General features: G+C 57.5%; 1 protein-coding gene across 5 annotated transcripts in view; it reads left to right on the forward strand.

Moving 5' to 3' along the window:
- TNS1 (tensin 1) overlaps positions 1 to 20,349 on the forward strand; it is a 62,264-nt gene that overhangs the window by 12,934 nt on the left and 28,981 nt on the right. For 4 of the 5 annotated variants that reach the window (XM_053947361.1, XM_053947364.1, XM_053947365.1 and 1 more), the window contains 13 exons: positions 3,197 to 3,235; positions 8,174 to 8,223; positions 8,513 to 8,684; positions 9,036 to 9,086; positions 9,606 to 9,728; positions 10,028 to 10,092; positions 10,214 to 10,297; positions 10,416 to 10,528; positions 11,130 to 11,190; positions 12,562 to 12,637; positions 12,777 to 12,906; positions 13,280 to 13,345; positions 13,899 to 14,060. In XM_053947361.1, coding sequence (XP_053803336.1) covers positions 8,517 to 8,684; positions 9,036 to 9,086; positions 9,606 to 9,728; positions 10,028 to 10,092; positions 10,214 to 10,297; positions 10,416 to 10,528; positions 11,130 to 11,190; positions 12,562 to 12,637; positions 12,777 to 12,906; positions 13,280 to 13,345; positions 13,899 to 14,060 — 1,099 coding nt within the window. In that variant the 5' untranslated portion in view covers positions 3,197 to 3,235; positions 8,174 to 8,223; positions 8,513 to 8,516. The remainder of the gene's footprint in view (positions 1 to 3,196; positions 3,236 to 8,173; positions 8,224 to 8,512; positions 8,685 to 9,035; positions 9,087 to 9,605; positions 9,729 to 10,027; positions 10,093 to 10,213; positions 10,298 to 10,415; positions 10,529 to 11,129; positions 11,191 to 12,561; positions 12,638 to 12,776; positions 12,907 to 13,279; positions 13,346 to 13,898; positions 14,061 to 20,349) is intronic. The other variant, XM_053947362.1, reaches the window with a different exon arrangement.

Here is a 20,349-nt window from a genome sequence, read left to right on the forward strand (position 1 = left end):
TGAGTCACATTCCTCTTTGACAACTGCATTTCCAGACCACAGGGTGGCTTGGGCAGGGGAACCACTTACAGGGCTGGAGGGAGTAGGGTGCCTTGATGCCCTCTCTTGGGGTCCACATTCTTTCTAAATAGTGGGACTATGAATCTGGCTTGCTTTGGGAGGGTCTGGGATGTCAGTGTCCCTTTTGACAGTGTGTCTCCAGCTCCAACCATGCCAGCTGGGCTGGCTTGCCAGCATCTCAGTGCCTGGCCACGGGAAGCAGGGGTGTGCAGGGGTCTGTGTGAGGGCTAGGGTGGCTAGCGCTGCATCTGCTCCTGGCATAGTAAGGGTCAGCACCAGCCCGGATATCGTCCAGCTCCGGAATGTTTATCGGAGCTCCTGGGGAAGGGAAAAACAAAAACCGCCACCCAAAGGAAGGGATATGCGTCAGAGATGGGCCTGGATCACCCACCGGCAGCCGGACGGGCCATGCTGTGGGCTGTGGGCCAGTGCTCGCCCGGCTCCAGCAGCCCAGCTGGGGAGACCCCAGCGCGCCCAGTACTGCACTGATCCAGCCCGTTCCTGAATTGCAGGGCTCCTCCATGGAGGTTTGTTCTCCCCGAGCCCTGCTGGCATCTTGCAGGTTGGGGCTACAACCCACGGCGATGCTCCGCTGGAGCAGGACCTGGCAGTGGCCCTGGGCACTTCCATGGGTGCAAGGGTTGTTTTACTGAGGGAGGAGGAGGGAGAGGAAGGAGGTGCTGAGGGAGGGAGGTATGAACAGTGGTTGCAGCATGAAGAAGGCTCTGGGGTGTCTCATCCCTGGATAGGAGGTGGATGTCTGCATTCCTCCAGCCTCGCTCAGTTCTTGTGAAATGGTGCTGAAGTCCTGTCGGGATCTGTGGTGCAGAGGTCAGTCCCTGAGCTGCAGCTGGAGGGGTTAGGTGGAAGAGGGATCTCATGAGCTACTCTGCGCTATGGCGGTGTGGCCAGGGACTGTCAGGGGTTTTGCCAGGCAGGTGTTTATTTCTGGGCTCGGACACGTCAAGGGTATCGAGTTTCTCTAGGTAGAGTGACAGCTGGTGATGAGCAAGAGAGCCCATCATCGCTTTCCAGCGGAAGGCTGCAGGGTGTGCCCAACCCTTTATGAGACATCAGAGACTCCTATCACTCGTGGCCACGGGGCCTCATTTGCTGGGAAAGTGATTTTTCTGCTTGGCAAAACTCGGGTGTCAAGGCAGCAGCTCGTGGGATGTGGCTGCTGGGAGGGATGGGGCTACGACCTGGGGGGCCGGGTGGGGGACCATGGGGGGCTGGTGGGGTGGGCGGCAGCCCTGCTGCGCCTCGTTCCTCACATTCCTGGGCAGGGCTGCTGGGCGGCGGGGTCGGCGGCGGGGGCCAGCCGGCAGGAATGCAAACACCGGTGAGGGGAGAAGAAAGGCCGCTGTGTCTGCCACGGCAAAGCAAAGCCTGGACCAGAGGTGTGCGGGTCCCCCTGCCTTTTGCACCCCTCCCTGCACGGACGGATGCAGGAATCCCTGAGGACAGAGATGGTGGCTGTTCTGGGGGTCGCTGCAGTGCTCTATGGAGTGATACTCTCCCTGGTCCCGTGGGGCAGGAGGGGCCTCGTACACCTCGAACACCTCTAGGGCAGGAACTGGACTTCCCTAGGGAGGGGTCCATTGTCTGGGGCAGGGTCTTCCTTCTTCTCCTTCAACTGGGGGCATGTTTGAGCCAAACTTGAGAGAGGGAAACAGCTTTACATTCCTGCAGTCCTTGTAAAACTGCCTTTCTGGGATGCGAGAGTGCCATACAGCCTCAATTGCTGTCTCCTGTGGATGGGAAGAGTGATGCTGGGTGAGCACAAGCCCATATTACACATCAGAGAGTCCTTAAGGGCAAGGAAATGCAACCACAGGCACCTCAGTTTTTTCCCTTTTCCAGCCAGAGGTGCATTTGTAGCCTGCAAACTTCCTCATGTGGACAGCAGAGGAGGACTGGGCATGGACCCTACCTGGCTGTGGGACCAGTGTGTCCCATTGTGGGGGAGCTGCACATTTCCCCCCATCACTGGCCCTATGGCTGGGGCTGGGCTGGGGTCAGGGGCGCTTGTTGAGCATCCCTGGGGAAAGAAGAGCACGGCAGCGTGCGGGACACGGTACGGCACAGCCCTCCTCGGCTCGGTCCGCAGCAGCGGCTCGCTGCCGGAGAACATTCCAGGGAGGCTGGCGCGGGGCCAGCGCCGCGGGGCAGGGAAAAGGGCCTTTTATGGAAGCGTTTCTGCATTAGAATAAAATCATAATAATAATGCGCAGGGGAAGGGAGCGGGAGGAGGAGGAACCCCTGAAGAAAACAGATGGGAAGGGAACAGGCTGGCAGCCGGGGAGGGGAGCAGGCGCTGGGCATCGTGCTCTGGGGATCAGGATGGGATGGGATATGGGTGCTCCAAGTGGGTTGCTTGGGGCAAATCCTTATTTTTATGGCCCGGGGCAGGAGAGGCAGAGTGGGGTGCAGTGGGTCCCCTGCTGCCATGGTAGGGGACCAGCCCCTGAGTGGTGTTTGCCATCTTGGCTCCATCCTGGGATGGGGCAGGGCATGGCTTACTAGGGGTCACCGCTCCTCATGGGATTTGTAGAGGACAAAATGCCCCGAATCACACCCTCCCACTACTGCTGGCATCTCTGGGCCAACACAGAGCTGGAGTGCCTGTGCCCGCTGCCCCAGCACCAACGAGGCGCTGCCTCTCCCGGACTGGGGTGCACACAAAACCCAAGGTTAATTGTCAGTAATTGCCGCTGGTAATTAAGGTAACAATAGCCGGGCTGTTCAGCTGGCGGCTGCAGGAGCTCACGAGGCTGGGCTGGGGTTTGTTCCAGGAGCTGCTCTTGGCATCAGGCACCCGCCCTGCGCTGGGCTGTGCCATGCTGTGCTCGCCATGCCCACCCGGGCTGGGGCTGGGCCTGACCTGGCTCCCTGGCCAAGGATGAATGGCACAGCTGCCATGGCCCTGAGCCTGCTCCCGCTCCCATTTTGGGATACTGCCTGTGCTCCTGCCTGGGGTGGCAAGGCTATGGATGCCCCTGTCACATCCTAGGATGGGTGCTGTATTCCCTGTGGCATGGGTGGGGGGTAAATGCTGCATTCCAGCCTCTTCCCGTGCCCTGTGTTGAACACGGTGTTCAGGGACTAATCCTGGCTCTCTTCTGCTTCCTTGCAGGCTGTGACCCCCTGCTCCCCCAGTGTCAACTATGAGCTGGTAAGTGACACATCCACTGTGAGCCATGGGTGACAGCCAGGGCTCTGGGGATGCTAGAGCATCCTGCTGTGGGTATGGTGCTTTCTCTGTCCCAGGGCTTCAGGACGTGAATCTTCCACCCTCAAAACCACAGGGGTCCTGAGCAGGGGGTAAGGGCACCCCCATTTTGATGCTGTGCCTCCCACCATTGCTGGCTGAAGGGCACCTCACAGCTGAGCAGCAAAAGCTGGAGCAGCCCAGCCATCACTCCAGGGACTCCTGGAGCTGGAGCTTTCAAGGAAGTGGGGCTTGCAGGGCTGCTGAGAGGGACAGGGAGATAGGACGTGACCATCCAGGGCTATGGGGTCCCCTGGCCTTCCCTCCCTGGCCAGAGCTGGGGCGGTTTCTTGCACACCCGGAGATGGCTGTACCAGATGTGGCTTTGGCTCGGAGCGCCCAAGGCCGTGCATTTGAGCTCTTGTTATTGTCACCCTGTCCTATTGTCTGTCCTAGGGGCCTTTAATAATCTGCTGGGGCCAGGGCGACGCAGGCTGTTCCCACCCTGTCCTCTCAGGACACTAGGAGAACAGCTGGATGCATCATCTCCGTTCACCCCGTCCTGGGGACGGCAGGTGTGGGGGCACTGGGCAGACAGCCACAGTCCTTTGCCACACTGCTCCAGGCCATGGCTGGGCTCTGGGGGCACCAGGGCACGGGGATGTCGCCTGGAGCAGGGCCATGCGCAGCAAGAGGTTTGGGAAGCATGACATGATGGTGCCTACCAGGCAGCATCTCGCAAGCAGAGCAGCTCCCCTGCCCCGTCCCCAGCCTGGTGATGCCTGTGGCAGCAGGCAGAGCAGGCACGTGGCAGCAGGGAGACTGGCAAAGCCCAGGGCCGGTGCGGCAGCCCTTCCTTTTTGCTCCAGATGTGTGCCAAGGCTTGCTGGGGCAGGCACTGGGGAGAGGAGGCCCTGGCAGGGTTTCAGCTCAGGCTTGGCAGCCTGGCAGTGCCGCAATATCCGTGCCCCACACGGGGCCCTGGGCCGGGCAGCCCATAGCTGGGCAGAGGTCTCACCTGAAACGTGAGTGTAGGGGATGACCACCTGCAAGCTCTGAGAGCAGCGTGAGAGCCCAAGTGAGCGAGGCCATGGGGTACGAGTGGAACATGCTGCCTGCCCTGGGGCCCCGTGGTGGTTATCTGCCCCGGGTTTAATCTCTGCCTGCACCCCGCACCCCTGCCAACCTCCCTGGGCACTTATCAACAGCAAAAATATGTTAGCTTCGAGCTGGGACCGTTACTGTGGCTTTGGGAGGAAATTGAAAGGGTTTGCCCTGTCTCATGGATGGAAATGTCTGCTCTGGCCCTGCTGCCAAGAGTAGAGCAGCCTGGTTTTGGGGGTGACCTCCAACCTCCTGGTCCCAACACTCCCATCTGGGGACCCACCCAGCTGGGTCCTTTTTCTCTGCCATCCCCAGGCACCACAACCACCATTCCCAGATAGAGGTATCTGTCTCCTGCTTCCTATATTTGGGGTCCCCTGCCCCACACTTTCCCCCACCCCAGGAAGTTAATTCCTGTCCCCAGCCTCCTTTCAGAGCTCTCTCCAGTGGCATGTCACCAAATTTCCCCCTGTTCTGAGCATCTCAGACCCTGGCTCTGCTCCCACTGGTGTCCTTCACTGGCCGTGTGGGATCAGGCTTATCTTGGGGAGCTGGTCCTGCTGGTGGCCAGTTGCCAGGCTGGGTGTGGGACTGCACCGGGCTTGCGCTGTTGTTTACTTCCCAGCTGTAGGGTCTGACCATGGAGGATCCATCTGGAATCCCAGAGATGTGAGGGGCACCAGGTGTCCATCATGGAACAAGCTCAGGATTCAGCCAAATGCTTCCCACTCGCAACAGTGGTCCAGTGCCAGTGGTGGTGGCTGAGAGGCAGAATGGCAGCATCCTTGGTACCTGAGTATCCCAGCTCTGCACTTGCGTTTTGGGTGATTCCCAGCCTTTAGGAAGAGTGGACATGTTGGCAGGCAGGGAAGGGAACAGAACCATGATACATTTCCTAGGAAGCACCAGAAATAGCCAGGGGGAACTTTTGACCCTGGCCTTGCTCTGTGTGTGTGTGTGTCCCTCTCTCAACCTCTCCTCTCTTGCTTGCCTTTTTCTCACCCTCTCCTTGCTCCTGTCTGCAGCCATCCCTGGGGGAGAGCATCACCAAGCAGGTAGAAGTCCTGGTAAGTGCAACCAGTCATGGAGGCTGATCACTGCCTCAAGATCTCTTGGGCGGGGGGGGGGGAGTCACTCGTACCTGTGCCATTGCTGCAAGCACTCCCTGCAGACAAAATCCCTCAGCCTGGAATGCTCCTGTAGTTTCCCAATGGAAAACTTGGGACCCTGAAGTCCTCTCTCCCTGCCAGCCAAGGTGATGGTGGCCATGCCAAAGGCCAAGTGAGATGCCCAGGGTTGGTGGCAGAGGTGGTGGTGGAGCCCAGCATACTGGGGGCTGAGGCTTTTGCTTCAAAGCTGACTTTCCTGTCTTGGAGCTGGGGATCTGTTATTTAATCTGTGGACATGAAATTGCTAAGACAGTGTAGACAAGTGCACTGCCAAAGTCAACGTGGACAGCTTCCCCTCCGCCTGCAGCCAGCTTGCTGGCTTCTCTGTGTGTTGGGACTGGTACCCAAGGGATGGAGGCATGATGGTTCCCATGAGGAAGAGGATGAAAGCCTTCCTCATCTGAGATCTGTCTTTTCCTAATCCCTTTGGTTGTCCAGGACATGTTTCCAGCCCTGAGAAAGAGCATCCTCAGAAAAATCCAGTTAGAAGCCTTCTTTGCTGTCTTTGCTGTCTTTCAGGGAAGTTTCTTGATATTTCTGAAGCCTTTCTTGTGCCTTTCTTCACCCTTTCCAAGCAGAAGGGACCTGCAGGTTTTGGGTGCTGCCAAGCTAGCTTGGGACTGGAAGGCACATTCTTGTTGGGATTGGCAGAGGGATCTTCAACCCAACAGGACTGGGACCAGCCTGTCCTGTGCTGGGCTGGACTGGGTTATACTGGTTTGGCTGGAGTCTCTCTCCATAGGGGACGTTTGCAAGGTCTCCCAGCCCACTGGGCAGGAGTGTTTAATAACAGGAGCGCTTGCTCCTATCAGCTGATTGCAGGCTGACTCTTCCTCGTGCAGGGGCTGGCGGCAGAGACGCAGCGCGGCTGCGGCTGGGGGGTGGGGAGCATGGCAGAGCCCGGGGAGCAGGGCAGAGCTCAGGGGCTCTCGCCGGGGCAGGGGACACTGGAGGGCCCTGGCTGTGGGCACCCGCTCTCCTGGGTCTGGAGGGCACCAGGAGTGGACCTGCCATGGCGTGGAAATGGATTAGCAAGGGGCTCACTGCTATCCAGGTATGGGGAGGGAGAGGGGCTCTGGTGTCCCCACCATGCTTGCCCTCCTGTGCCTCAGTTTACCCATGTGGGAGCTGGGGATGATTCCTGGTTTCCCCATGTTAGCTCTCTGTTGGGAAGGGCGGTTGTTTTGGGAAGCTGCTGCAGCTGATGGGGCTCCCCTGGCTGGGGGGTGTGGGTGTGGGACCCCAGAGATCTCCATTATGGACGTTTGAGGCACTGCACAAGCCATGGTGGGGATCCCATCCTGATCACTAGTGGATGATGCAGGGATGAGCCCATATGCAGGTTCAGGCTTGTTCCATGCACCTTGGCTCTCCCAGGAAAGGTTTTACCTCTCTTTTTGTTGCATTTTAACTCCTTATTTGCCCTCAGCAATGCTGGAGGTTTTCTGGGGTGAGCAGGCAATTTGGGACACCCTAAGGAAAAACTGGAGGGGAATTGTCACTACTGTTCAAGCACCTCTGGGCACTGAGGCAAAGCTGCTGCCTTCTGGAACTGCTTTGGCTGGGAGGGGTGACATTGTCCCCAGGCCCTAGAGTTGCTGAGCCTGGCTCTGCTCTGCAGGGCAACCTGACCTTGAGAGGGCCATGTAAGCCTGGTGGAGGGTAATGCTGGCTGTCCATGGCAGCAACTCTGGGAGTGTGCTGGGTGGGCAGAAGGTGGCAGGTGAAGGATGTCAGGGAAACTGCTCTCCTACCTCGTCCTGTGCCCTTTGGTGTGCTGGTTGTGGGATGCTGCAGCCCTGAGGAGAGTAGCAGCAGTCTTGCAGCTCTGGGGACCAATGGGGCTTCCCAGAAATCAGCTGCAGGATGCATCTCTTATTTCTGATCCTTCCAGGCGTGTTGCCTGCATGAGATGAGTCTTTAAATGACTTCTGCTTATTAGCTAGAGATACTAAAACTAATGAGGTGCAAGTGTGTTTTTCCTCAGCAGCTTTTTTTGGAAACCCTGCTTTGTTTTTCGGCTGAGGTCACAAAGTCACAGAGCAAGCCGGCTGCAGATGAAATTTTCGAGGTCGGAGAACATGCATAAATAGAAGTTTCCTGCTCCAAGAGCTCAAACATTTCCTCCAGGCGTTTGGCTTGGTGGAGCTGGGGCCAAAGCAAACTGTCGTGCCTGGCTGGCTCCTCGATGCCGCTTGGGCAGCAAACCTGCCCTGCTCCAGCCAGGGCCAAAGCAGCTCTGTCCCACCAGGTGTGCCCCCAGCCTGACGGACACAAGAGGGACTTGTGACATGCCTGAGACTGTGTCCACCTGCTCAGCATCCTCCCAAAAGGTCCTCTAGGACCCTTTGGCAAGGCACCAGCCCCACAGTGCCCGTGGCAGCTGGTCCCAGCAGCACTGGGGTTGTGAGAGTTGGGTTTTGCATGTGGGATACGTCAAGCTGCTTTGCTATTGGGATGCTTGGTGGGCTTTGGAGGCAGCGATATTTTGGGGGTGTTAGGATGCTCAGTGCAGTGTGGTGGAGCTGGGATGCCTTGGCAGCACCATCACACCCAGGTCTAGCAAGATCCCTGTGCTGGCTGTGGCTGGGTCATGGCAGTAACTTGCTTTTCCTCTCTGGCTCTTTAGGATGCCACAAAATCCCCCAGGAGTGGGCAGTCATGCTGCAAAACATCCAGGTACTTGCCTCAGTTTCCCCTTCTGATGACTATCTCTGCTCTGCCTGAAGCTCCCTCCCACTGAGACCTGCTTCTCCAGAGGTGTTATACCTGGGAGATGCTCCAGTGAAGAAGACACAGAAGTAATAACCCATGAGGGTCCCCAAGATACCCCAAGAGGACTGGGAGCAGGGGACAGGCTGCAGGCAGCTGTGTTCCCATGTGTCCCAGCCTGTCTTGCAGAGTGGGGAAGGGTCCCTGTGTCCCGTCCCCGTGCCGTGTCTTGACAGTGGTCCCCTTCCTTGCCCAGAAGCATGAGCCTGACTGCAGCCATGGAGAGCAGCTGTGAGCTGGACCTGGTGTACATCACGGAGCGGATCATCGCTGTCTCCTACCCCAGCACAGCTGAGGAGCAGAGTTACTCCAGCAACCTCCGTGAAGTGGCCCACATGCTCAAGTCCAAGCATGGGAACAACTATGTGGTGAGGGGCACAGCCAGGTCCCTGTCAGGCTGCTGGAGGGGCTGGGGTGCTCAGCTGCTGGGGATGGGTACTTGCAGGGGATGGATACTGCATCCTTGTCTCCGTCTGGGCTCTTTTGAGGGAGGGTCTTTGCACTATGCTGGAGAGATTTTTTCTTCATGGAAGACTACCCATCCCTTTCAGACCTCCTGGGAGTTTTTGGTCATTGTATTGCCATGTGGCAAAATGTTACTTGGGGTAATGTCTGGGGAAGCCTCTCATAGCAGGATTTGGGAAGGCTTCGGTGTGAGGAAGAGGTGAGGTGCCAGCAAGGAAGATGTCCTCTCACTCTATTTTTCATCTTCCCTAAAGCTTTTCAACCTCTCTGAGCGGAGACGTGATGTCAACAAACTTCACCCCAAGGTGGGTCACAGCTGTGAGAAGCAGAGAGGTCTCAGGGGCCTCAGGGTAGGCCTGTCAGCAGGACCAGCTCCCTGCTACAAGATGTCTAGGGGAAAAATAGCCACCTTTTCTAGCTATCTGGGAAAAACCCTGAGAAAAGCACTGAGACTTCACACTGTGTTTGTGGTATTTCAGCATGACTCCCATTACCCTCCCAGTCCCCCCTGCTCAGCCCAAAACTGGCTGTTTGGAATCTCCTGGAGACCTCCCTAAGGCATTGTCCTCATCCCTCTGATAATGGGGGAGCCCTCAGAAGCTGAGCCAAGTAACCTGGGGTGAGGGGCCTGAGATCTGGGACCACGGTGGCCTCCCTGGGCCAGGGATCTGGGCGGTGGGGTGCAGGGTTGGGGTTGGGAGGTTGCATGTCAGAGCAACACAGTAATGCCTACCCTGCCTATGTGCCCCGGGCTTTGCCACTGGCAGGCTGGGAACTCTGCATGGGTGTGCCTGTGACCCCAGGCTGTTTGTTCCCCTGTTCAGGTGCTGGATTTTGGATGGCCTGACATGCACACCCCTGCGCTGGAGAAGATCTGCAGCATTTGCAAAGCCATGGACACGTGGCTGAACGCAGCGGCACACAACGTGGTGGTGCTGCACAACAAGGTGGGCAGGACCCGTCACTGGGGCACAGCGCTGGGGGCACAGGGGCTCTGTGGGGCTGCAGGGGTTAGGCTGAGCAGCCTCAGAGGCTGAGAGATGTAGAGAATGCAGTGGTTTGTGCTTTGGGGTGTGGGTAGGTCTCAGCACATATGTGTAGATTGGTGTGTGTCTAATAAGGGTTGGGGCATCTGTGGGCTGGTGTATGCTTATAGGGATCAGCGTGTGCTTCTGTGAGATGTCTGTGCCTGGGTGCTCACAGGCCCCGCTGCCCCTGTGACACCCCTTGTGCTGTGTGCCTGCAGGGGAACCGTGGCCGGCTGGGGGTGGTAGTGGCTGCCTACATGCACTACAGCAACATCTCAGCCAGGTGAGAGAGACATGAGATCCTGGAGTGGCCTTGGGGCTCACTCGTGACCTCCATGCCAGTGGTGCTGGGGTGCTGGTGCCAATACTTTCCTTCAGCTGCATCTGCCCTTTCATTCCCACAGTGCTGACCAGGCTCTGGACAGGTTTGCCATGAAGCGCTTCTATGAGGACAAGGTGGTGCCAGTGGGACAGCCATCCCAGAAGAGGTGGGTCCTGGCATGCCTTTGCAGGCTGGGTTTTTCCCCATAGGGTGGTTGGATGCAGGGGTCCAAGGTGGATGTTCCTCTATGGGTTCTGCCCCTGAGCTGCCTGTCTGCTCTCCAGGTACATCCATTACTTCAGTGGGCTCCTCTCTGGCAGCATCAAGATGAACAACAAGCCCCTCTTCCTCCACCACGTCATCATGCACGGCATTCCCAACTTTGAGTCGAAAGGTGGTAGGTGCCCCCAGCTGCTTCCCCATCCTGCTTCTTCCCACACCACCATCCCACACTGCCTGGCCAGGCTTGTCCTCCTTGGGGGATATTTTCCACCATTTTCTTGGCAATTTGAATTTCCCTTTTCCTCTCAGAGACTGTTCACTCCTAATAGCAGGGTGCTACCCTTTTCTGGCAGAGATGCCCTCAGAGGATGCCCTCCCGGTGCTGGGCACTAACCTGAGCTGCGGGGTGACAGTGTTTTTCTGACAGCTTTTCCAAGGATGGCACCAGACTGGGGTTTGGGATGCAGTACTCTGTCTGGTGCTGGTACCTCACCCAGATCGTTATCCCGCCCCTATCCCCAACACAGCACTTGCCCTAGGTCCTACAGGACCCAAACTGTGAGGGCTTTGCCCTTTCTCAGCTCATCCACAGCATCCTTTCTGCCCGTTGCAGATGTTGCCCTTGGTCGGTGCGGGCTGCCTGGGGCAGGGAGCGGCTGTTTGCTTTGGCTCCCTCCCTGTTTGGATTTCTCCCCCGTGACTAATCCCTCCCCTGGCCCCTCCGCCCAGCCGGCTAACAGCAGTGTGCCTTTTCTCTCTGCCTTGATGTCTTCCAGGTTGTCGGCCCTTCCTGAAAATCTACCAGGCCATGCAGCCCGTCTACACCTCGGGGATCTAGTAACTATCTCCTCTCCATGGGGCTTTCCTCCTGCCCAGCATGGGGGGGCATGGCAAGCGGGGAAGGATGGAGGGGATCAAGGACAAGTCCCCTGTGCTTTTGTGCTCTGTGCTTGGTCCGTTTGGGGACCAAGGAAAAAAAAGGGGGTTCCTTTTTTTCGGAGGTTGTAACTGGCTGTACTGGGCCATACTGGACCCTTCTGCTGAGAGGGCTGTAGTGACTCCGCATATCAGCAGAGGGAGCCTGGGGCTGCGCGGAGCCTGGGGCTGGGTGTCCCCAGAGGGAGTGGGGAACGGGATGGGGACATCTGGGAGATGAAGGTACCTTGGGAGATGAAGGCATTTCTTCTCTCCCTGCTTACAGAACTGCTCTTCCTACCTGGATTAGTCCGCACAGATCACAGAGTATTCTTAGCTGGAAGGGACCCACAAGGATCATTGAGTTAAACTCTGAAGTAAATGGCCCATATGGGGATTGAACCCACAACCTTGGTGTAATTAGCACCATGCTCTGACCAGCTGAGCTAATATCCTTTCTTTCTCCAAAAAAAGTTTTTCCCCTTGTTTTAATCTCCCCACAAGTTTTTTTCTGATGCTGATCCTGGGAGCAGGCACTGATTTCTCTGGCCTCCAAGACACTCTGCCAGCACCACATCCCAGTCTGGGTGGGACCACTGGCTCCTGGTCTCCCTGGAGGGACCAGAGCACCTCACCTTTAAAATATTACCATCTCAACCCCCAGGACCAGGATATCACTTCTATACAGCCATGGGTCCCTGTTAGCTGAGATTTACTGCCATCCCAGCCTTGCCTTTCAGCTTTTAATAGACTGTTTATGGGATGCCTGTAATAAACTCCAGGTTTATCTTGCCTGTGAAATCCAACTCCTTTCTTCCCTTGTTCCTCACTGCTGACGCCACCGCCCGTCGGCAGCCTGTCGGCAGTGCACTGGGAGGGGAGGGGAGGGCTTCCCGCAGGGAAACTGAGGCAGGGAGAAGAGTCTTCCCAGAGATTTCTCCCTCTACGTCCTAAGCCCCAGCTGAGCTGGGTGGATGGCTGATAGCCTAGCGTTGGTGCTTGGAACCTGGGCAAACCCTCCCATCCAGCAGTTTTTGCACCCTTGCTGAGCTCTGCCTCAGTTTCCCCTTCCCATCCTCCTTCCACCTGGGAATGGGTGCCCCTTGAGATGATGGATGGGACCCCTCCCCCCCCCCCCCCCCCCACTCCCAGTCACAGGGAGGGCAAGCTCTGTGCTTTGCACCTTTTCTGCCTGGATTTGGGTGGAAGGGCTGGTTGAGGTGGTGCTAGGAGTTTTCTTGGGGGGGGGTCTCTGCACCACAGCTCACATCCTTCTGCTGTTCCTCTCTGCAGCAATGTGCAAGGAGACAGCCAGACAGGCATCTGCATCACCATTGAGCCTGGCTTGCTGCTCAAGGGCGATATCTTGGTAAGGATCGTCAGCTCAGCTCCCACAGCATAGGAAGGAGACAGGGGTTGTGTGGTTGCCTTGCCTCAGGACCCCCAGATTCCCCCTTGCCCAGATCTGGGGGCTTATCCTGATGGCCCATCCCTGTTACCCTCTGCAGCTGAAGTGCTACCACAAGAAGTTTCGCAGCCCTACCCGTGATGTGATTTTCCGTGTGCAGTTCCACACATGTGCCGTGCATGATCTTGACGTCGTCTTTGGCAAGGAGGACCTGGATGAGGCCTTCAGAGGTAACTGCCCTGGCACTTCCCTGCTCCAAACTACCTCATCCTCCTGCCCCCTGTAACTCTGGTATCATCATGGGGACATCTGGGCACCCATCCCAGATCCACCCATGCCAAAACAGGGCACCCCTGCTCCATCTGCAGGGTGTGGTGCTGCTTGGGAAGTGGTGGCACCATCATCCCTTTCAGTGCCAAAACCATTACTGATGCAGAGGGGCTGCCTCGGGGTTGTTCTGGAGGGGAAGATGCACTGCCCCATGCAGGGATATTCCCTAGCAGCTCCTATCCTTAAGCTGGTCTGCAGGCGTGTTTGGGGTGACTGGCTACTCCTGGAGCTATGGATGGAAATAGTCCCTTTATTCTGCTCTCTCCTTGCCAGATGACCGCTTCCCTGAGTATGGGAAGGTGGAGTTTGTGTTTTCCTATGGCCCTGAGAAGATCCAAGGTATGGCTGGCTCAGTGCCGTGGGGGTTTGGAGATGGATGCTGTCTCCTTTCCCTCTCCTCAGCTGTATCCCTTGCTCCCTCCCTTGCTCCCTCCACCTTCCCCATTGCAGTCCCTTTGTCACCAGGGTAGGGTGAAGCATCCAGGCAGTAAGGCTGATCTAGGAGCACCCATGGATGCCCCATCTTTCTCGCTCTCTTCCCCAGGAGGCTGCTCTCCAAAGCCCTTGCTGGCCCAGGAGAGATGGAAGGAATGTTTGGGAATGAAGGACTCCCTTGCTCAGAAAGTCCAGACCCATGCACACTCACTGCCAGTCTGTGTGCTGGTCTCTAGGCAATCCCAAAAGCCCCAGGCAGTCTTGCACACCTTGTTCGTGAGTCTCGATGTACATCTTGTGCTCATCCATCTCGATGCTGCCTTTCTTACAGGAGTCTCCTGCTTTGCCCTATGGCTCCTGCACTTCTTTCCTTGCATGCACTTTTCTCCACCTATTCCCCCATCCCATCCTTGCTGGTTCCATTGTCATCCTACCTGACCATCCTGCCTCTTTCCAGGCATGGAGCACCTGGAGAACGGGCCCAGTGTTTCTGTGGACTACAACACGTCTGACCCACTTATCCGGTGGGACTCCTACGAGAACTTCAACATCCAGCGAGAGGAGAGTGCAGAGGGGGCCTGGGCTGAGCCGCCCCTGCCCAGCAAGCACCTGGAGAAAGGTTAGGGCTCACAAGATGGTCGGCCAAAGTGTCTACATGGAAATACCCACTACCCCAGGACAGGGGATACTGCTGGGCAGCAGAGCTGGGGACAGGTGGCTGCTGATGGGAGCAATGTGGCCATGGGTTGGGAGAGCAAGATCTCGTGGACTTTGCCTTCTGCCACAGTGCCAGAGAGCTTAGGTTCTTTGCAGCACTTAGCTGTCAACGTGCTGTTTGCACAAGCAGAGTCCAGCCTTAGTTTATGCCCCAGAGCTTTAGGAAATCCAAACCCCATGTCTGTAGGACCATTAGGTATCCCAGCTACTGCGTCAAGCTGCAAGCATGGCAGGATGTAGATGTACCTTAGTTATCCCTAGGGATGAGGATGTCTTGCTGGCCTTCGAGGGTCTGCTGCATCTTTCAGAGCTGGAATAAGCCCTTTGTGCACCCATTTTGTTGCAGCAAGTTGACTGCTGTCACCCACTTGGCAGGAATGGGCAGTACTTGTATGTCGAAGGGTGATGGGCCCCTGTCCTGGAGGCAAGGCCACCCTTGGCCAAGCAGATGCCTGGGCTTTCCTGGCCAGATCTGGAGAGACGTTCCTGGAGCAGGGACAGCTGCAGTCCCTGATGTCCCTGAAGGTCACTGGCTGCTTCGAGTGGGAGCAGTGGATGGCAGCGCTCACAGCGGAGGGTGGAGGCTCTGGGTGCCTGGGGCAGGCGAGAGTGTCTCTGCTATGGGCGTCACATGGAACCAGACCTGGGGCGGCAGTGTGGAGCTGGCACGGGCACTTGCCTTGGCGCAGGGCAGTAAACAGGCAACTCGTGATGTGCAGGCTCAGCTGTGGGCTATGTGCAGGCTGGGGAGCTGTGGGTCCAGCCCACAAGACTGCCTGGCAGTCCCCTCCTGCCTGCAGAGACCTGAGTGCCTCATTGCATGTGTTCCCCTCTGGACCCTGGGCCAAAGTCTCTGCACCCCAGCCCCTCACACAGGACTGCAGGGGTACCCCAGGACTCACCTATGTACTTTTGTGGGGGTCTTGGTGAATACTGGGGCTGCAGAAGTACCCCAGGGTTCCTCTCCATTCCCCCTTAGGGGTCTTGGCAGGTGTCAGGGCTCCATGCACCGACTGAGCTGTCCTCTGTGCCAGGAAGGGTGGCAATAGGGAATGAGGGCACCTTGAATTTGTAAACACTGCCCCAGTTTGGAGATGAGCTGGGACTGTGAAAGGGTGAAGCTGCAGGCAGAAGCTGCCCTCTGACCCCTGCCAGCAGAAGCAGCTGCAAGAAGCCCATCTATAAGGGGTCTTTCCCAGCTGTCCTGTGGGGCACTTTGAGCAGTGGTGATGGGAGTCAGAGTGGGCTCGAGGGGTTCCCATCTTCTTCCCTCTCTGTTGTCACTTTCCCTCTTCTCCAGCCGGTCCCAAGCCAGGATGGGGACTCTGGTGTCTGGCTATGCAGGGGGGTCCCTGTTTATGGTCGTTCTTGCCTTATTTGGTCAGGGAATTGCACGCCACATTTTTGGCACCACCAGGCGTGAGCAAGCGGCGTCCGGGGGCGGAGGGGGGTGAGGTTGGCACCAAGACCCACGCTGAGCTGGGATCAGCCGCTGCTCCTTGTCCCCGCCACTGCCCGTCCTGCCACCCGCCGAAGGCTCCCCACAGACGGTCGCTGCAGCCTGGGCCAACGGGATCGGGATCGCCTGCCAAACGGTGGGTTCCCCCATACCGCGTCTCTGCTGGCCACAGCCGCTCTCAGTGGAGGTGGATGCCCTTTCTCCAGCAGCTTTGTCTCAGCATGGAGCACCCATAAGGGCTGGGGGGTGCCTGCCAGGGTGGAATGGTCCTGTGGGACCCAGAGCTGGAGGGGCAGGCGGGTGGCTGGGGATGGTGCCTGTCCTGGCGTTCCCCTCACCTCTGCTGTGCTTATCTGTGGGGACTTGGAGAAGGGAAAACTCCTTTGCAGTGGGGTCATCGGTTGACTAAGTTCTTACAGAGCAGGGGGCATGAGAGGGGGATCTGTACCATCATATTTTGCTCTCTGGCTGAGGGGACACAGCTGGATTCAACGGGCTCTCTGTGAGCCACTTCCATGGGACAGGCTGGCACCATCAGCAAACTCGCCCTCCTGCTTTACTTGGGCAGGGTTTCTGCTGCCCATCATGTTTGGGCTGCCCCGTGGCCTTTAGGGAGAGTGGTGTATGGTGGGATGCCCCCACAGCCTGTCTTTCTGCCCCTCAGCCATGTCTGCACAGCCTGGGGAAGGCAAGTGCTCTGCCTGCCCTCCTTCCTCCTCCTTGAAGGGGCTTTGGGGTCAGTGGTGGCTGTTTGGCAGGTTCCTGCTGCAGTCCCGGTGGCCATTGATTGGCTGAGGGTGTTTGAAGCCTGAAGGTGATGGCATGCTTCATCATCTGGCTGTTTTTGTGGTTGCCAACACTGTGGTAGTTCTCCTTGGGGTGCCAAGCTGGCTTCAGAGAGGCAGGAGGAGGCTGGCAGCTGGATGTGGCACTGCTGGGCTTGCAGCTGGGTGGAGGATCACTGCTGAGAAATTTTGGTACTGCAGATGCTTTAACTCTGTCTGGAGATAATTTATGGCCTGGTTTGATTTTGCTGAAGAAAAACTGAGAAAACCAGTGCTGATGGAGAACAGGGTGCTATGGCTGGCATGGAGTCAGTGGGCAGGTTGTCCTCAAGGTCTGAATGTGTGACTGTTGTGGGGGGACCCCAAGCTCTGCCATCCCGGGGTGGTGTGAGAAAATGTGAAATAGTTACATCAGCTCCTTGTAACCACTGGTCCTTGGACCCACCCTGGGATGGCACTGCCTGCCCTGTCTCTTTACCAGGCTGGGAAGAGAGTGGCCAGGGCCTGGCCAAATCTAACATCTGCGAGAGAGTTGCTAAATCCCCACGTGAGTCATGGTTCTGGCATAGGGCTCCCCTGCAGCTCATCCCTGTTTTACCACACATCCCCACTCGCAGGACAGGGCTGGCTGGGGTGGGGACTGGGATGAGCATCCCACCCTTCCAGTGAGGGGAGGTCACATCAGAGCCTGAACCACATATGGCAAAGGTCAGGGGGTCCTGGACCCCACAAATGGGGCTGGATGCTGATCCTGTGCTTTTCCATGCAGGAGAAAGTCCCTCAATGGGGTCACTGTCATCTGTTTGTCCCCCAAGAGGGCCACCATCTCATGGGGTACACCTTTTGTAGTGGGGTCAAATCCTGTCCCACTTATCAGGAGGGGCTGAGGCTGCCCAGGAGGGCAGGCCAGGCTGTGCAGAGGTGTAGAGCCAAATGGTCCAGGCCAGAGCTGTTAAATCCATTGCTGGAGCTGCTGGCAGGCTGCTGCTCTTCCCCGGTGGCTGGATCGGTCCCTAGGTCCCTAGGCTCGGTGGGGAGGGGGCCACTGGCTCTCCTCTTGCTTCCACCAGCTGACTAAAGCTGAAGGAATTCACTTCCCCTTCCTTATTCTGCCCCTCTTCGCTGCTCTCTGCTCCATCTGCTGCAAGGTACCGGTGTGTTGAGGTGAGCATTTTGGAAGGCAGTGGGGATCTGCATAGGCTGGATGGGAATTCACGGGGTGTGTCCCCCTTGCTTCTGATTATTCCCCATGGGTGAAATGTTGGAGCATCTACGGGCTTGGCTAGACATTTCAGCTGGAGTGTGGCTATTCCCAGGGCAGAATCTGTCCTCTGACATGGTATTTGGGGTTGCCATGTAGGGTGGGGGGTAGGGTTTGTTCCCACTGGGACCGGGAACCAGGCAGGGCTGGGATGCAGGGAAAGAGAGACCAGCTGGTAGAAACTCAGCCCCTTCTCTTCCCCCTTTAAACTGTCCTTGAAGTCAAAACTTGTAGCAGTTCTGTGCTTAGGGCTGGGGTTGTCCCACGGCAGGAGTGGGGAGCTCTGTCTCTGTCCTCCTGCAGCCGAGACAGCCGGGACAAAAAATAATCAAACATTGGAGGTTTTGGAAGGACGCTGGCTTGGCATGTGGTATCATCTGGGAGCAAACAGGGCTGTGAGTCAGGGGGCCGGCTGGAAACAGTGCTCTCATCCCCTGCCGTCATCCTTGGGGGTGTGGGAAACACGCGGTTTGGGGAATTAGAGTGGAGGGAGCCTCACGTTTTGCTGAGTGTATTGGATCAATTGAGGAGTGGAGTCCTGAGCATGGGTTCACGCAGGGGCCTGGATGTGGGGTGGGCTTGCTGTCATCTGGACGAGCAAATTGTGAGCACCATTCCAGCATGGATTTTGCTTGGGGTGGAGCAGTTTGGTCTCAGAGAGCTCTGGAGTGGATAGGATCATGCCATACCTCCTGTCACAGAGCAGGACAGTGTGTACATCCCGAAAACAGGGCTGGAATGTCTGTGCTACGCTGGTGCTGGCAGGGCAGGCAAGGGGATTTTGAAAATGGGTCGGCAGGGTTGGTGGCTTGTCCGTGGCTGGTTTCCACCCCCTTTAGCTGTGTAGTTATTTCAGATGGAGAAACTCAAGTCTCCAGCAAGACACTTGCATTTGCAGACCCGTCTGGGTATCAGCATCGTGTGTGCTTTGGAAGGACATCCCCACCCTGAATGTGTCGCTGCTCTTTGGGGACAGGTGTGATGCATGCACACAGGAGCTGGGAAGGGCTGGGTGTCTCAAATGAGGGGGTCACCCCAGTGGGGTGATGCTCAGTGGACAGTGCAAGGTGGGCAGGCTGTCCAGCTGTCCGGCTGTCTGTCCTGCCTAGGAAACAGTTAACGCGGCGGAGCCCTGCCCGTGGAGGAAGTAGTTAATATTCATAGCTGGAAGCTGTCTGTCTGGCTGTCCTCTCTCCATGGCTCCCACCCTCTCCGCACCTCACTGAGGTTAACTCGGGCTGGGGCTGGAGCTTGGGCGGCCCCGCCGCCGTCCCCGCGCCGCTCCCCTTCCCCTCCCGCTCCTCCCTGTGGTCCCTGTGTGGTCTGGGGCGGAGGGGAGCACAGCCGCACCTCCTCGCCTCCATCCCATCTCCGGCCTCTCCCACCTTCGGCTCCTCCATCCTCTCCTCCAGCTCCCCGTGTCCCGGGGTTCCCGTATCCCACCCCTTCCGGCGCCCCGCCGCCGTCCGGGTACCCCTCTCGCGGCCCCGCGGGACACGGCGCTGGGAAGGGAATAGCTCCCTCCGCGAGAGGGAAAGCAAAGCCAAAGGGACAAACGCCAACCCAAGCCAGCTCCAGGCCGTCGGCTCCTGTCCTGGACGGACACACGGGGCTGGCTGTGGACGCCGTTGGAGCTGCCACCACACCGGCTGCCCCTGGAAGGCTCTGGTGCTGGAAGGGGTGAAGGAAAAGGATTTTGCTGCCTGCTCCTTCCCTTCGCCTCGGATCTTTTAATCCCCGTCCCTTTTGGTAAGTCCTGACTTTGCTTCTCTTTGATCTGGGGGCTCGGTGGTGAATTCATGGTTGTGGCGACCCATGGCTTGGACTGGGGTTGCTCCGTGCCGTCATATCTAGTTACAGGATAAAACCAGAGATCAGGAGGCTAAACTCTTCCCCGTGAGAGTCTGCTCACACCCTACATCCTGCAAAGGGTCCCGGGACCCCAGGGTCTTCCCTGCAGGCTGATGCTCCACAAATGCACTGGGGCCAGGGCTCTAAGTGGGGAGTGGAGGCAGCAGGTGGGATGCTGCTGGGGGCACGACAGGGGGAGACACGGTGATGCCTCAGCCTTATCTTCTGCACCGTTGCAGATCCGTGGACAGGATTTGGGATTCTGGGGATGAGAGCTCAGCCCCTTGCTACTGTCACACTTGTCCTGGACCAGTTGTTTTACTAGGTGTAGCCACAGAGTGCTGGAGAGAGAGGACAGAACATTTATCCTCTAGGGCAGCGAGCCTGGCAGCAGGGCTGGGACCAGGCTGGGCTCAGCGCTTCCCGCAGCTGCCTCTGTACAGCTGGAGCAGATAGAGCCATGGCAGAGCTGCGTCCGGGGCTGAGCCCAGGGCAAACCCAGCCCACGATGGGATGGCACAGTCTGCCAGGCAGGAGCTACTCCGACCTTCAGGAATGAAATCTGACCTTGCTAGGAGCTGCAGACTCTTTGTAAATGCGTTGCTGAGAGCCTGCTGCTTTGAGGGCGGCTGGTTTGGCTAAGATGTACTGTTCCATTATCCCTTAGTTTTTATTTTATTTCTTATTTTATTTTATTTTGTTTTGTTTTGTTTTATATTCAACTTCTCAGGTGACAAACAATAGACAGTCATATGAGAGATAGTGTGGCCCAGGGATAGTGGAGGAGGCTTTGGAGTGGCAGCAAATAGCAGGATTTGTCTCGTGGCATCAGAGC

The sequence above is a fragment of the Vidua chalybeata genome, chromosome 7 (genome assembly GCF_026979565.1).
Source record: "Vidua chalybeata isolate OUT-0048 chromosome 7, bVidCha1 merged haplotype, whole genome shotgun sequence".
Classification (NCBI taxonomy): domain Eukaryota; kingdom Metazoa; phylum Chordata; class Aves; order Passeriformes; family Viduidae; genus Vidua; species Vidua chalybeata.